Raw genomic sequence first — 16,633 nt, forward strand, 5'->3', positions numbered from 1 at the left:
AATGCAAAGTATTTAAAAAAAGAAAGAGGGAAACATTTTTATAAAGGCAAACGTAAGAATTTCAGCGTCAAGTAGATTTAAAAGAAAGCTTTAAATTGCCATTACCCACCTTGCCCTGCCCCCCTTGTGGTTCAACAGGTCTCTGCATTGGGGGCGTCTGAGCAGACTGGGCAACTCCAGACTGGCTGATTGAATCTGAGCGTGACTGGATGGCAGTGTCAGAGACAGTGGTACAGATTTTGGGAGAGCCTTGTCGGTTGAGCTTACTTCGCTCTTCCACCTGGATTTTGAAAAACAGTGGAAGGATTTAAAAAAGGGTAAGCGACATATAGCAGGTTGAGTTGTGTGTGTTAATAGTGTTTGACACAGCTCTACCTCTCGGGCCCATGTGGGTTTGTTGTTGGCCTCCAAGTTTTTGTTATAGTGGTAGAGCTGGGGCTTCTTTTCCTGCTGCTGTTGCTGCAGTGACACTAGGTAAGCATGTTCCTGTTGCAACTGTCTCTGCAGCCGCTCTGACTGACGCTGCTCCTCCAGCTGCTTGCGCTTATACTCCTGAGCAAAGAAAAACACTGTAGTCAGGAAGGTGCTCAACACAGAGAACATCACTCCATCAAAGAAGCATATACAAGTTTTAGCTCAACAACTCAGACCACATTCATTTTATTGTCTCAAATGTATGTGACTATCAAAAATATGGGAGTCAATTACCAGCCCACAATGAAAAAAATATTGATTTGTTTCTGCGGCTTCACATTTCATGTAGTGTAATAAACAAAGTGTAACTGTAAGTCAGTCAACCTATTGGTTTTTAATTCAGAGTTATGAACTACATGCGTCACTGTGGCGCTTAATGCTTTCTTCTTTCTACAAGACACAGGAAAGGAGATAGGATAAAAATAAATTCAACCATGAGTCACTAAGCTGACTTGCGTTCGCATCATATCATAAGCACAACTATGGTTTTGTTGACATCTACAAGTGTCTTATGTCAATAATGATGATGTGATGATTTCGTATGTCCCAGAAGACAAACAGGATGAAAAATTCAAAGCATTTTATCCCTAAAAGATGGTGCTTAATGCATACAACCCTTGGGAAAAAACATGGGATCATTAGTCTTGGAAGATGTTCAGTTTAATTTTGTAGGAGAAAAAGCAGATAACAGACATGACACAAAACTATAGTAATTTCAAATATCAGCTTTCTGGGTTTAAGTAACACTAAGAAATCAAGAAAATAAATTGTAACAGTTTTGTTTTTTAGATCAAGCAGAAAGAAAAACATTATGGAATCACTCAATTGGAAGAAAAAAACACAAACAAAAAACAACACACCACAAGTACTTTGTTGCACCACCTCTGGCCTTATATATTATAGCTTATATAACAGCTTGCAGTCTCTGAGGCATATACTTAAAGAGTGACAAACAGTACTCTTCATCAATCTTACTCCAATATTCTGACTGCTGTTAGATGAGCTTTACAGGTTAGAGTCTTGACCATTTTCTTCAATTTCCACTAATGATTTTCACCTGGTGGTGAATCGGCTCCGATGGTGGGGGAGAATGCCGGACAGACCTGGCAGGCCCAAACAAACAGTGAGGGTCTGCTGGGAAAATCTGGCAGAGTCTCACGTCAGAGGGAGTTTCAATTCACACCTCCGGGAGAATTTTGAACATGTTACGAGGGAGGTGCTGGATATTGAGTGCGAGTGGACCATGTTCCGTTGCCTCTATTGTCAAGGCAGCCGATCGGAGCTGTGGCCGCAAGGTGGTAAATGCCTGCCTAGGCGGTAATCCCACAATCTGCTGGTGGACACCAACAGTGAGAGATGTCATCGAGCTGAAGAAGGAGTCCTATCGGGTCCTTCTGGCTCATCGGACTCCAGAGGCAGCGGACAGGTACCAACAGGCCCAAGCGGTGTGCGGCTTTGGCAGTTGTAGAGGCAAAAACTCAGACATGGGAGGAGTTCGGAGAAGCCATGCATAATGACTACCGGACGGCTTTGAAGCGATTCTGGACCACAATCCGCCGCCTCAGGAGGGGTACCAGTGCACTGTCAACACCGTGTATAGTGGGGACGGTGTGCTGCTGACATCGACTGGGGATGTTGTGGATCAGTGGAAGGAATACTTCGAAGACCTCCTCAATCCCACCTACACGTCTTCCAATGAGAAAGCAGTGCCTGCAAACTCTGCGGTGGGCTTTCCTATTTCGGGGGCTGAGGTTGTTGAGAAGCTCCTCTGTGGCTGGGCCCCAGGGGTGGATGAGATCCACCTGGGGTTCCTCAAGGCTCTGAATGCTATGGGGCTGTCGTGGTTGACAAGACTCTGCAGCATTGCGTGGACATTGGGGGCTGGCCTCTGTAATGGCAGACTGGAGCGGTGGTTCCTCTATTTAAAAAGGGGAACCGGAGGGTGTGTTCCAATTATTGTGGGATCACACTCCTTAGCCTTCCCGGTAAAATCTATTCAGGTGTACTGGAGAGGAGGCTACGTCGGATAGTCGAACCTCGGATTCGGGAGGAGCAGTGTGGTTTTCGTCCTGGTTGTGGAGCTGTGGACCAACTCTATACTCTCGGCAGGATCCTTGAGGGTGCATGGCAGAATGCCCAACCAGTCTGCATGTGTTTTGTGGACTTGGAGAAGGTATTCCACCTTGTCCCTCGGGAAGTCCTTAGAAGAGTGCTCAGAGAGTATGGGGCATTGTCGGCAGCAAGTCGGACCCGTTGCCGAAAGGCAAAGCTTTCAATTTACCGGTCGATCGATGCCCCTATACCCACCTGTGGTCATGAGCATTAGGTTATGAAAGGACAAGATCACGGGTACAAGCGGCCGAAATGAGTTTTCTTTGTTGGGTGGCGGGGCTTTCCCTTAGAGATAGGGTGAGAAGCTCTGTCATTCGGGAGGAGCACAGAGTAAAGCTGCTGTAAATAAGGAGGAGCCAGATAAGGTGGGTCGGGCATCTGGGTACCCGGCATGCCGACCAGTAGGAGACCACGGGGAAGACCCAGGACACGGTGGAGAGACTATGTCTCCCAGCTGGCCTGGAAACGCCTTGAGATCCCCCGGGAAGACCTGGACGAAGTAGCTGGGGAGAGGAGAGTCTGGGCTTTTCTGCTTAGGCTGCTGCCCCCACGACCTGACTTCAGATAAGCGGAGAAAGATGGATGGAGAGTCGGACTATTGTAGGCCATGACATTGACCTTATGAATCTTTCTTCAAGGAAAGTGTTTACAGTTTTTGCTCTATGGCACTATGGTCATCTTGAAAAATATCATCCCCAAACATCCTTTCAATTGATGAAATAAAGTAAGTGGCCAAAACATCAGTACAAACTTGTGCATTTATTGACAATGTAATGACAGCCATCTGCACAGTGCCGATACCTAACATGCATAATCCGCATATTATTAATGACTGTGGAAATGTGCATGTTTTCTTTAGGCAGTCGTCTTCATAAATCTTAGTGGAACGGCACCAAACAAAAGTTCCAACATCATCACCTTGCCCAATGCAGATTTGCAATTCACCACTAAACATGACATTTATCCTGTCATCCATAGCCCACGATTACTTTTCCTTCGCCTACAGTAGCCTTGTTTTTTTCTGTTTTAATGTTTATGACAGCTTTCATTTAGCTTTTCTGTATTTAAATGTAGTTACTTTTAGGCGGTTTCTTACAGTTCGGTCATAGATTTTGAATTTGTTCTTTTGTTTTTTTCCTGTGCATTTTCTGTTTTCAATACATATTTATTTTAAGTTATCTGTCTTGAAGCCTTGATGTTGTCCTTGATCTACCAGTTGCCTTTTACAATATTTCCATGTTGTTTGTACTTAGTCCGTATTTTAGACACAGCTGACTGTAAACAATCAACATATGCAACATTGTGTGATGTTTTATCTTCTAGAAGAAGTTTCATAATCCTCTCCTTTGTTTCAATTGAAATATCTTGTGTTGGAGCCATGATTCATGTCAAACCACCTGATGCAACAGCTCTCCAAGATGCGAACACTCCTTTTTAATTGCAGACTAAAGATTAAATATGATCAGGTGTTATCTTTGGAAATGAGAATGTACAGGGTGATTCTATAATTGTCTTCACAGAATTGAGTGATTCTATTTTTTATTCACTCTGCTTTTTACAGACTACTACAATTTATAATATTGATTTCTTTAGGTGTTTCTTGAAGCCAGAAAATTGCCATTTAAAATGACTATAGGTTTGTGTCATGTCTCTTATCCTCATTTTTTCAACAAAATTAAACAACTGAATGAACATTCTCCAAATCTGTTGATTCCTTTTTTCAGGGGTTGTAGAACTATATAAGTGAACCATTTGGAAGCCATATTATTTTGAAACCACCAGTGTCACATACTGTATTACCATGATGTATTTTTGACGTACACTATATCAGTTTATGAACCTGAAGTACTAATTTTCAATTTTGTATTCCTGTAATTTCAATATTGTAAGTGCTGCTAATTCAGTCTCCTTTCAAGCGGTGTTAAAGAAGAGATCCAAAAGTAAGGACTTGTTACCATAAGCAGTGCCTGCTCCTGAAGCAGCTGCTGCTGAAGAATTTCTAGCTGCCGCTGTTCCTCCTCTAACTTATGCCTGATAAACTCCTGAGAGGTGAAGAGGCAAGGAGAATAGAAATAAAGGTGTGAGAGGAGGAATCAAATGCGAGAGGGGGAGAGGATGTGATCAGAACAGTTATGTAACGCTGATACAGTAAACTGCAGAAACAACATGATCACTGGAAGAATTCAACAATTTTAACACAGACTTTTTTTTTAATAGGAAAAACATGCTGAATTGTGTTTTTTTTAATTTAATCAAGAAGGATCCAAGTAAGCATTAGATATCTGATCTGCAATGAAGGAAAATACTCAATTATTGGAAGAATCATGTACTATAGCAGTAATAAGTGATTCTGATATGACACCAGACTGTTTCAGAGAGGAAACAGGAAATGAAGAAGGACGTGGAGAGCTCACCCACAGAAAACTCATCTCTGAATAAATACACTAATTTAGACCCTTGCTGCTATGGCAACCTACTCATGGAATTTCACCACTTGCACAGCGCTGCTCTTCGACACGCCCACATTTCACCCCAATTGGCTGATTGGAGCCATTCTCCCCAGTGGTTGGTTACCTGCTCTCTTTCAGCCAACCTCCTATCTTCCTCCCGTCTCATATCGTCGAGTCTACGATGGGGACCTTTTTCTTGCTGCTGCCTCACCATCTCTCTCTCCTTTCTCTGTTGCTGGGAGAGAAGAGGGAGACAAAAAAAGAAAAAGAAATGAGCACAGGGGCAACATTTGCACAGGAGACTTTATAATGGATAGTCTGTTTATGAGTGGAACCTTCTTCATTTTTGTTCTAAGTTGAGAAAGTAAAATCATTGCTAAACAGAACAGACATACTCAACTACACACATGCAGGCACACACACTGACAGAAGAAAATACTAACATGCACACACCGCATTCATAATCTTACAAATACCGCTGACATTCTTGACAGACATTAAAACAACAAGGAGTGCACTTTGAGGGGAAATTAGATGTTGCCAACTACTGAGCATTGAAAACATTAGCAGTGCAATCAAACTGCAGTAAATGCTTTGGCAGCACCACACTGACTTTAACAGTAAACTGTTTAAATTCAAAATGTGGATTTCACTTTCTGTTGTCTGTTATTCAATATTAAACAATGCTCCAAAGTCTACTTTTACTCCTTAAATTGCTAATTAATTCTTAAAAACTTTGAATGTCTGTGGACACTACCTCTTCCAGTCGTCGACGCTGCTCTTTTTGCTCCTCAATGCGTTTCTGCCTGTCATGCAAGAGTTGCCTCTTGTGTTCCTCGGGGTCCCTGCGTTGAGCAGCCAGTTGTGCCTGTTGCCTCTTGTGGGCCTCCGATCGTTCCTTGTTCTCCTGCTGGAGACGCTGAAAGTCCCGGCGCAGGGTGGACTCCCCAGGCACATTGAGGATTGAGCTGGTGATCGGATGTTTTTTTAAAGGAGAAAAACAAGAGCTTATTCACACAAACAAATATGATTGTAAAATAATGACAAATTTGACATTCCTTCAAAGACGTAGTGCGACATTGTAATCTTTTTGAAAAAAATAGGCAATAACCAATCACTAGTGCAGTAAATGATAAGAAATGGTTCTACACATGCACAAAGTGAACGGTGCCATTATTTTCTCTGAAATAACTCATCCTTGAAGAGCAGTTGGCATCAACTATGTAGAGCCCTGAGACCAATTCCAGATCTTTTTAAAAGGGTAATATGATGCGGCTTTTTCTACATTTTTGGGGTCTTTATTGGCAAATGGTATGTTTTGACATGAATAACAAAACAATTTTCTGGAACTCACATGAACAGTTTTACTCAGTCAAAAAAAAAAAGAGGGAAACAACATTACCTTGATTCTCTGTCATCGCTACGATTTTCATCCTCTTCATCACTACCACTATATTCATACTCGGTCTCTTCTGTGATTAAAATTAATACAAAGGTCAGCCAAAACATGACGACACATTGTAACACAAATCAATACAGATCACATTTACTCACCTTTCTCTCCCCTTTTTTTGCGTGTCCGATCAATGTGGTCTTTGAGCTGAATCCTGACCTGGCGCTCGGTAGGCTGGTCCCTGATGAAGGAGTGCTTGAGCAGTTGCTCTGTGGATGGTCGGCTGGTGTATGTCTTCACAAGGCAGGCCTCAATAAAGTCAATAAATTTCTTGGACCTGGTGGGAGGAGGGACGCTTGTGAGTGAGATAATTAAAGTCTAAAAGAATACTAACTTCTGTTGTGTCAGAAAATCCACTTGAAATTCGAGACCCCCCCCAAAATGTGCTAAACAATTATGACATTCAATTTAACATACAAATATTTTTTGTTGTGAGGTTAAGATTTTATTATGGCACAAACATGCTGTTGGGACATTGTGGAAAGGTTTGTGGCAAGAAAAAAAAAAAAAAACAGCATGTTTGCAACCATTTGAAATACAATTCAACTTGCTGTCAAAGTTCAAAACAAGCAGTGTTTATGTATTTCCCGTTTTAATTCAATCTACTCTTCATTGTTACTAAATGTTAGGGCAACTTCCCCTTTAATTTGCCCTTGTCTGTAGAATGAGGCAAAACAAGTTTTAAGCTTTTGTGAGGTTGAGAGGTATTACAAGGTGATGTTTTCAGCAGTTAAATGATAATGATAAATGGGTTATACTTGTATAGGGCTTTTCTACCTTCAAGGTACTCAAAGCGCTTTGACAGTATTACCACATTCACCCATTCACACACACATTCACACACTGATGGCGGGAGCTGCCATTCAAGGCGCTAACCAGCAGCCATCAGGAGCAAGGGGTGAAGTGTCTTGCCCAAGGACACAACGGACATCACTAGGATGGTAGAAGGTGGGGATTGAACCCCAGTAACCAGCAACACTCCGATTCAGTTAAGTGAGAAATACTGACATTTATTTTTAAACCCATTGGTAACATGTGCTAGTCATTTGTGGTGTTCTTATGTTTTTTTGTTAACAAAATTGTGTTGACCGCTGCAAACTGCACCTTTAAATCTTAAACAAAATGTTATATGAAAATGTAAGAAATGTTATCAAACTCACCACTTTTTTGATTTGAGTTTAGGAGGGGGATTCCTGGGAATCAGGAAAAGGGCTCTCATTGGATGCATGTCACACAGTGCTACAGAAAAAAAATTAAAAAATGTTTACATATTAGTAGATACTTTACAACATAATGCTATTTGCAGGGGAAAGTGGGGACAAGGCTATCGTGTATCATCAACTATGACAAATACATTTTCACATATTTCTCCACACAGTGGCTTCAAAAAACACCGGTAATCAATGCAACAATTCTTCTTATCATCAACCATCGGTACTGCTGCTGTTATCCAATCTTTACCAGTGCCTCTGGCTTATTGTTGCACTGAATGTAAGAGAAAGGACTGTGAGTCATGTTCTTCCCAGCGTAGGTAGGTTGCTAAACCTGACTGGTTAGCTTTTGAGTTTCACAGTAAATAGGCTTTTGGACATATGCAGCATGGTGTAGAAAACCAACGACAAAAGGAATTATTGTTTATGCCATGTTGAAGCTCTACATGTTAAGTGTGTGTTTAAACAAAATTAGAAAAAATTGCTTTAGTTTTGAAAAAACTGCAGTCATTGACAACATATAGGCAATATGTAAACATCACAAAACTCCAAAAAACAGCACAAGTTATAAAGATAATTTTGCTGGAGGAACATTATCAACAAATGCTGTTGAGATGATGTGTACCACAAGAGTGAAAGTTTGAACAAATACTAACTTCTGATAACAGAATTCCTCATGCGTATCTATAGTTTCTAGAAAAAGATGGTAGTTACTTGTTAAAAGAGGAATGTCCAAACTTTTTCCAGCGAGGGCCGCATAATCAAAAAAATTGGCAAAGCTCTATTTTTTTTAGTTATTTTGTGTAATGTTCTAATCCAGTATTAGTTTATTTTGTCTCTAAAATGTGGCGCGGGCAAATGAAAAATCAAGTTGCGGGCTACACTTTGGGCACCCCTGCGTTAAAAAATGGTGCCTCAATGTTTGGAGACATGCAGTCTCTAAAATGGCACTTATTTATTATGAATATTTTATTCAGAATTAAGATTACACATTTTCTAAACAAAAATACAGGATGGTCATTCAGTCTTGCATAACTGTCAACATTTCTATATTTTATCCTTCTTTCCTGGTGACTGACTGTTTACGTATTAATCTCATATTTAAACATGAATGAAAGAAAAAAAGTATCTACTATATTGCACAGCTTTTGGTCTGCTTGCTGTGGCTCGTGAAATCAGGGCTTCAAAATAAAAGCAGGCTTTTAAAACACATGTACACAATAATAGGTGGGTTGCAATCACTTGACCTAGAGGCACATCCAGGCACTTCCAGATTTCAGGAGATGGTCTAAGCCCTATTAAGATGTTTATTTACCTTAATCAGTGCATATTCAGGCTTATTTTGAGAGGTTTAGAGGCAAATCTAAAAGTGATCATGAAAAAAATATTTTAAATGGGGATAGAGTGGATTTTCACTTTAAGAAAAATATTGAAAAAAAGATTTAAACCATTTATCATCACCAAGACGTTACTGCTCGCTACAACCTCACTTCATATAACACAAGGATTTAAAGAAGAAAAGATTGGAGGTACATCATGTATTCACATCTGGAGGGTCCACAAATTAAACATTAATCGGTGAAAGACAAAGTTGGACTTATTCGTGCATCGGTAGGTAACTCAACGCCAAGAAAACGGAAATGCTGATTATCGGTCCTGCTATACACCGACATTTATTTAATAATACCACCTTAACATTTGACAACCAAACAATTGCACAAGGCGACTCGGTAAAGAATCTGGGTATTATCTTCGACCAACCCTCTCGTTTGAGTCACACATTAAGAGAGTTACTAAAACGGCCTTCTTTCATCTCCGTAATATCGCTAAAATTCGTTCCATTTTGTTCACTAGAGACGCTGAGATCATTATTCATGCATTCGTTACGTCTCGTCTTGATTACTGTAACGTATTATTTTCGGGTCTCCCTAGGCTGTTTTAAGATCATAAGAAACTGCTTAACTCTCAGCTGTGCTTTTACTTTTAAGATTTCAATGATTCTTTCACACATATCATATGGCTTAACTACATGGTCCCAGGCACACCATTCATCAACCAAGACCATTGAGTGTCTTTATAACCGCACCTTGAAAGTCCTAGACAAGAAGAGTATACGATATCATCATTGCCAAATTATAACCAAATACAATATTTTAAGTTTTACCAATTTTATTTTGTTACACACAGTCAAACTGTTTTTTAAATGCTTGGATAACTCTGCTCCCCAATTGCTCTGCAAGGCAATTACAAGACTGCAAAGTGGTACCAGATCTACCACCCGAGCAATGTCAAAAGGCAACTGTTGCGTTCCATTCTGTAGAACATCTTTTGCCCAGACTGCCTTTTTAATAAAAGGACCACAACTATGGAACTCTCTACCTGACACTTTGAAAAGTATACCAACAAAATTATGGCTAGTTGAGCAACAATCGTGTTCTCATGTTTAGTTTTTACTCATTTTTACTAGTTGTTTTTTATCTGGTCTGCACTTTGTCTGTGTTATTATTATCTTTGGCTTTTATCTAGTGTGCACTTTGTCTGTATTATTTCTATTTATCATTATAATCGACTCATCTTTGCCTTATTCTATTTTTTATTTTTCCTATTTTAATGATGTTGGATCTGTGTTGATGTTGTTGTTTTTGGAGACAAGTGTTGTAAATTAGCTTTGGCTACAAACACTATGATGCATACATTGAATAACTGTTTCAGATGTCCATGTTTTTGTATCTGTCCTTATTTCAAATAAACCTCTATAATAATAATATGTCTAGCATTAAAAGATTACAGTTGGTACTAAATGCGGCTGCTAGACTTTTGACAAGAACAAGAAAGTTTGATCATATTACGCCTATACTGGCTCACCTGCACTGGCTTCCTGTGCACTTAAGATGTGACTTTAAGGTTTTAATACTTGCATATAAAATACTACACGGTCTAGCTCCATCCTATCTTGCCGATTGTATTGCACCATATGTCCCGGCAAGAAATCTGCGTTCAAAGAACTCCGGCTTATTAGTGATTCCCAGTCTGCGGGCTATAGAACGTTTTCTATTCGGGCTCCAGTACTATGGAATGCCCTCCCGGTAACAGTTAGAGATGCTACCTCAGTAGAAGCATTTAAAGTCCCATCTTAAAACTCATTTTTATACTCTAGCCTTTAAATAGACCCCCTTTTTAGACCAGTTGATCTGCCGTTTCTTTTCTTTTCTCCTCTGCCCCCCTCTCCCTTGTGGAGGGGGGGGGCACAGGTCCGGTGGCCATGGATGAAGTGCTGGCTGTCCAGAGTCGGGACCCGGGGTGGACCGCTCGCCTGTGCATCGGGTGGGGACATCTCTGCGCTGCTGACCCGTCTCCGCTCGGGATGGTTTCCTGCTGGCCCCACTATGGACTGGACTCACACTATTATGTTAGATCCACTATGGACTGGATTCTCACTAATATGTTAGATCCACTATGGACTGGACTTTCACAATATTATGTCAGACCCACTCGACATCCATTGCTTTCGGTCTCCCCTAGAGGTGGGGGGGTTACCCACATATGCGGTCCCCTCCAAGGTTTCTCATGGTCATTCACATCGACATCCCACTGGGGTGAGTTTTTCCTTGCCGTTATGTGGGCTCTGTACCGCGGATGTCGTTGTGGCTTGTGCAGCCCTTTGAGACACTTGTGATTTAGGGCTATATAAATAAACATTGATTGATTGATTGATAACGTATTTGATTGACATAACGAGTGCTGTGATCATGACACTAATGAGAAAAAGGATCAATAAGTTTTTTTGAAGTTGATTTCCTGCTACAAATATAAGTCTCATCTACAATTCATGTCTGCTGTTGTTTTTATGATGTTAAGTATATTTGTCTCATTATTTAGCTGTATATGTCCATGTTTTTCAGCATGAATCTTTGCTAGCGATATCAAGATATAGTATATGCTGTTGAGCCTATGAGAGATTTATTCATTAGGGATATTTTCTTGATGCTAACGAATAGCACCAAAGACGCTATATTGTGGTCATCCGTGTCGAATTAAACACTTGGCTTTCCTGCACAAAAACAGCTACTAGACTTTTAGTTTCTTTTATGAAAATTCGAGAAAGAAAATGCGGTGGACCAACAATTACAATATTTATTACTAAGACTTAACATGACGTTAGTTTATTTGCACAACCAGGTCTTCGTAGTTAAATTTAGGCGTAGCAACCACAAAAGAACAAAAAACTAATGCAATCTATTGTCTATCTATCGTTACATTTAGTTCTGCTATCAAACACTACTATTATAGTAGAGAATACACTCGATGACATCACAGAAAGTTTCTCAAACAAATCAAATGTTTAAACAAAAATTTTACAAAGTGATCACTGCAGACACAAGCTGTTCAATTGTATTCCACAAGATGATGAAAGTTATATTTTTAAGAGCCATTTCTTTCGACGCACTTTCATTTTCCCTGGCTTTACCTTTATGAACCACTTTTTTGGGGACTATGTAACCCCCCAATTTGAACGATTGGAACACCGAAGAACATAACAGCAATGCGACATTTTCTGCTCAAACTTCACACTTTCTCACTTGTTGTAATGCTATGCTCAAGCTGCCTGACCATCGTGTGAATTAAGCCGCAAAGAAGAAAAAAAGATGTGACGTCAATATAGTTGAGTCTTTTCACCAGCACATTCCCCTGTTGAGTTCTGTGCTCTCACTCCCAATTTTATTATGTTCTAGTTTTGAGCTGCACTGAATGTGTTTATACTCTTTAATTGTAAGTACAGTCATGCCTCGTTAATCGCGTACAATTGGTTACAGGCCCAATCATCGTGAACTAATTTCCGCGAAGTAGGATTATTATTAATGAATTACATATTTTCATAGAGCCTAAAAAAACTTATCAGCCTTCTAAGTTTTTTATGTATAATTAGAGACCTTGAAACATGAAATAACAGCCATATACAGTAGTCATCTTTTCACTCATTTTACCCAATAAAGTAGCTTTGAGTGTGTTTTAGTGTAGATTACAGTACTCAACTGAGGAGCTACAAATGTCATTGCTATAGCAGTCACCCGGCCGTTGTCATATCCTGGGTAATTCCTCTAAGTTAGAACTGGGCTACCATGTGTTGAAAGCACAGGCGTAAGTTCTTCGGTCAAATTTGGTCAACTTGTCAGTCCCAACTACGGCTATTAGTCGTGTTGTTAGCATTCTGTGTTGTTAGCATTGCGTGTTTCGCGTTCTCATTCTACATTGCTCACTCCACGTCGCTCACGCCACCTTCTGACCAAAGTCATGTGAAGCTGATTATGTCGATGATAAATTGCATTTACAAGTTATCTTTATCAAACTTTATCACATTGAATGAGGAGAAGGTGTGTCCAAACTTTTGGCCTCTACTGTATATTGTTCGCGCCAAATACTCACCAATGTGAAAAGGTGTTATTGATGAGACAGGGGTTAAAAATTAGGTGCATCAAAAAGATGTTCTGTCCATCTTACTTCAAAACCATTATTAAAGCCCTAACCTCATTTTTATGGGATGGTGAAAAACCCAGAATACGATTAGAACTACTACAGTGACCCAAGTCAAAAGGTGCCATGGCACTTCCAAACTTTTGCTACCATTATTGGGCTGCAACAGTTAAAAAAATTATGTATTTACTCCCGACACAGACTGGTGCTACTCAGAAGCCAAATCCTGTATCTCTACATCTCTCCAGGTCCTGATGACCTCCGATCTCCCACGTACTATTTCAGACTTCAGTAATAGCCCAGTTGTGATAAATACCTTTAGAATATGGTCTCAATTCAGGCGGAGTTTTGGAATCAAACATTTTCTACATATACAGGTAAAAGCCAGTAAATTAGAATATTTTGAAAAACTTGATTTATTTCAGTAATTGCATTCAAAAGGTGTAACTTGTACATTATATTTATTCATTGCACACAGACTGATGCATTCAAATGTTTATTTCATTTAATTTTGATGATTTGAAGTGGCAACAAATGAAAATCCAAAATTCCGTGTGTCACAAAATTAGAATATTACTTAAGGCTAATACAAAAAAGGGATTTTTAGAAATGTTGGCCAACTGAAAAGTATGAAAATGAAAAATATGAGCATGTACAATACTCAATACTTGGTTGGAGCTCCTTTTGCCTCAATTACTGCGTTAATGCGGCGTGGCATGGAGTCGATGAGTTTCTGGCACTGCTCAGGTGTTATGAGAGCCCAGGTTGCTCTGATAGTGGCCTTCAACTCTTCTGCGTTTTTGGGTCTGGCATTCTGCATCTTCCTTTTCACAATACCCCACAGATTTTCTATGGGGCTAAGGTCAGGGGAGTTGGCGGGCCAATTTAGAACAGAAATACCATGGTCCGTAAACCAGGCACGGGTAGATTTTGCGCTGTGTGCAGGCGCCAAGTCCTGTTGGAACTTGAAATCTCCATCTCCATAGAGCAGGTCAGCAGCAAGCTCTAAAACTTGCTGGTAGACGGCTGCGTTGACCCTGGATCTCAGGAAACAGAGTGGACCGACACCAGCAGATGACATGGCACCCCAAACCATCACTGATGGTGGAAACTTTACACTAGACTTCAGGCAACGTGGATCCTGTGCCTCTCCTGTCTTCCTCCAGACTCTGGGACCTCGATTTCCAAAGGAAATGCAAAATTTGCTTTCGTCAGAAAACATGACTTTGGACCACTCAGCAGCAGTCCAGCTCTTTTTTTCCTTAGCCCAGGTGAGACGCTTTGCGCGCTGTTTCTTGGTCAACAGTGGCTTGACACGAGGTATGCGGCAGTTGAAACCCATGTCTTTCAAGCGTCTCTTGGTGACTCCAGCAGCTGTCCACTCCTTCTGAATCTCCCCCACATTTTTGAATGGGTTTTTTTTCACAATCTTGACCAGGGCGCGGTGATCCCTATCGCTTGTACACTTTTTCTGACCACAGTTTTTCCTTCCCTTTGCCTCTCCATTAATGTGTTTGGACACAGAGCTCTGAGAACAGCCAGCCTCTTCAGCAATAACCTTTTGTGTCTTTCCCTCCTTGTGCAATGTGTCGATGGTTGCCTTTTGGACAGCTGTCAAATCTGAAGTCTTCCCCATGTTTGTGTAGGCTTCAGAACTGGACTGAGAGACCATTTAAAGCCCTTTGCAGGTGTTTTGAGTTAATCAGCTGATTAGTTTGTGGCACCAGGTGTCTTCAAAATTTAACCCTTACACAATATTCTAATTTTGTGACACACGGAATTTTGGATTTTCATTTGTTGCCACATCAAATCATCAAAATTAAATGAAATAAACATTTGAATGCATCAGTCTGTGTGCAATGAATAAATATAATGTACAAGTTACACCTTTTGAATGCAATTACTGAAATAAATCAAGTTTTTCAAAATATTCTAATTTACTGGCTTTTACCTGTATATGTATATATATATATATATATATACAAACACACATATACACACATATACATATATATATACACATATACATGTATATATACACATATACATATATATATATATATACACATATATATATATATATATATATATATATATATATATACACACATATACACATGTACATACATATATATATATATATATATATATATATATATATATATATACACACATAAAAAATATGTTCTGTCAAACGTTTGTCAACGTCATTGTCACAGTGAAGATACAGTAGCGCAAAAATTAGCTGCTGTACTGTACTTAGTAGTGTTCATTCTTAACCTGGAAACACAAGTCTCACTTGGTAAATATCTTCATCGATTGCCATGACATAATAGAAAATAAGACAAATACAGCACTATAATACATATAGGACACAAAAAGGACTTATTTCAACACTTAATTAAGGACAAAAATATGTAGATTATGCTGGAAAAATTTAAATAAAATCTGTGTTGAGGGACGACTGTATGATTTGTGGTTCACTTCCTGTGCAACTTGTTACTTGTAAAAACAGACATGCTACAGATATGAAAATAATTGCTATCAAAGAAAACCCAATAAACAAGATGCCTCCTCCACCGTTGGCCAGTTTATTTCTTTGCGTCAATCCTATGTTTTCAGAAAATGTTCCTCCTTTTCCGAATGCAATTGTTGGCAAGTATGGTCTTGTTGTTGAACACTGTTCTTATCCGCTATTTATTCTACAGGCAACATTTCCTACTTTAGTGAGGATTGTCAGACAGCTCCCCCGCCTGCAAAGCAGACCAGAGAGATTCATGCAATCGGTCTCCACAGGCGGCTTGCCAGCTCACGACTATACTCGCTTGATTACAATGAGTCAGCTGTCCATCTGAAGACAACAAAGCTGCATTTGCAAGACGGACTCATTCATAGAGAAGTTAGAGATCTGCCTGACTCAACCTCAGACAGGTAGTAAAGTGTCTATGCAAAGTTGCTGAACCATTAACGAATGACTTACGAGGCGCTCCTTCGGCCATTTCGATTGCGGTAATTCCCAAGGACCAAATGTCACTCTGGAAAAGGAAACAGAAGAGAGTACGTCAGCCAATAGTTTTTAGATCCCCTCAACATACACGACAGCGCTGCTCTTACCCTGTAGTCGTAGGTCGAGTCAGGGTTTTCATCGCAGGCAATGACTTCTGGCGCCATCCAGTAAGGCGTGCCAATGAAAGTGTTTCTACGCCCCACCGTCCTGTCAAGCTGAGCACTAACTCCAAAATCAACTGAATACAGAGAATGTTGGACTTTTAGGCCATATACCTGCTTGATGATGCAAACTGACACATTCAATCTCTCCGCATACCTAGTTTCACCTCTGCATTCTCTGTGAGCAGAACATTCTGGCCCTTAATGTCTCTGTGGATGACTTTATGTGCATGTAGATGGGAAAGGCCCTGGAAACAAACAAAAAGTGTGGCAAATTATTTTAACATTTTTGC

General features: G+C 40.1%; 1 protein-coding gene across 7 annotated transcripts in view; it reads right to left on the reverse strand.

The window, feature by feature from the left end:
* The window catches only part of mink1 (misshapen-like kinase 1), a 63,190-nt gene that overhangs the window by 19,313 nt on the left and 27,244 nt on the right, over nt 1–16,633 (reverse strand). For 4 of the 7 annotated variants that reach the window (XM_061962255.2, XM_061962252.2, XM_061962250.2 and 1 more), the window contains exons 5-15: nt 16,498–16,588; nt 16,287–16,417; nt 16,153–16,207; nt 7,650–7,728; nt 6,591–6,766; nt 6,439–6,508; nt 5,794–6,004; nt 5,161–5,271; nt 4,542–4,628; nt 376–552; nt 110–280 (exon numbers count right to left, since the gene is read on the reverse strand). In XM_061962255.2, the coding sequence (XP_061818239.1) occupies nt 110–280; nt 376–552; nt 4,542–4,628; nt 5,161–5,271; nt 5,794–6,004; nt 6,439–6,508; nt 6,591–6,766; nt 7,650–7,728; nt 16,153–16,207; nt 16,287–16,417; nt 16,498–16,588 (1,359 nt within the window). The remainder of the gene's footprint in view (nt 1–109; nt 281–375; nt 553–4,541; nt 4,629–5,160; nt 5,272–5,793; nt 6,005–6,438; nt 6,509–6,590; nt 6,767–7,649; nt 7,729–16,152; nt 16,208–16,286; nt 16,418–16,497; nt 16,589–16,633) is intronic. The other 3 variants (XM_061962256.2, XM_061962253.2, XM_061962254.2) reach the window with 1 other exon arrangement.

This window comes from Nerophis lumbriciformis, linkage group LG09 (assembly GCF_033978685.3).
Source record: "Nerophis lumbriciformis linkage group LG09, RoL_Nlum_v2.1, whole genome shotgun sequence".
NCBI classification, from domain to species: Eukaryota; Metazoa; Chordata; class Actinopteri; order Syngnathiformes; family Syngnathidae; genus Nerophis; species Nerophis lumbriciformis.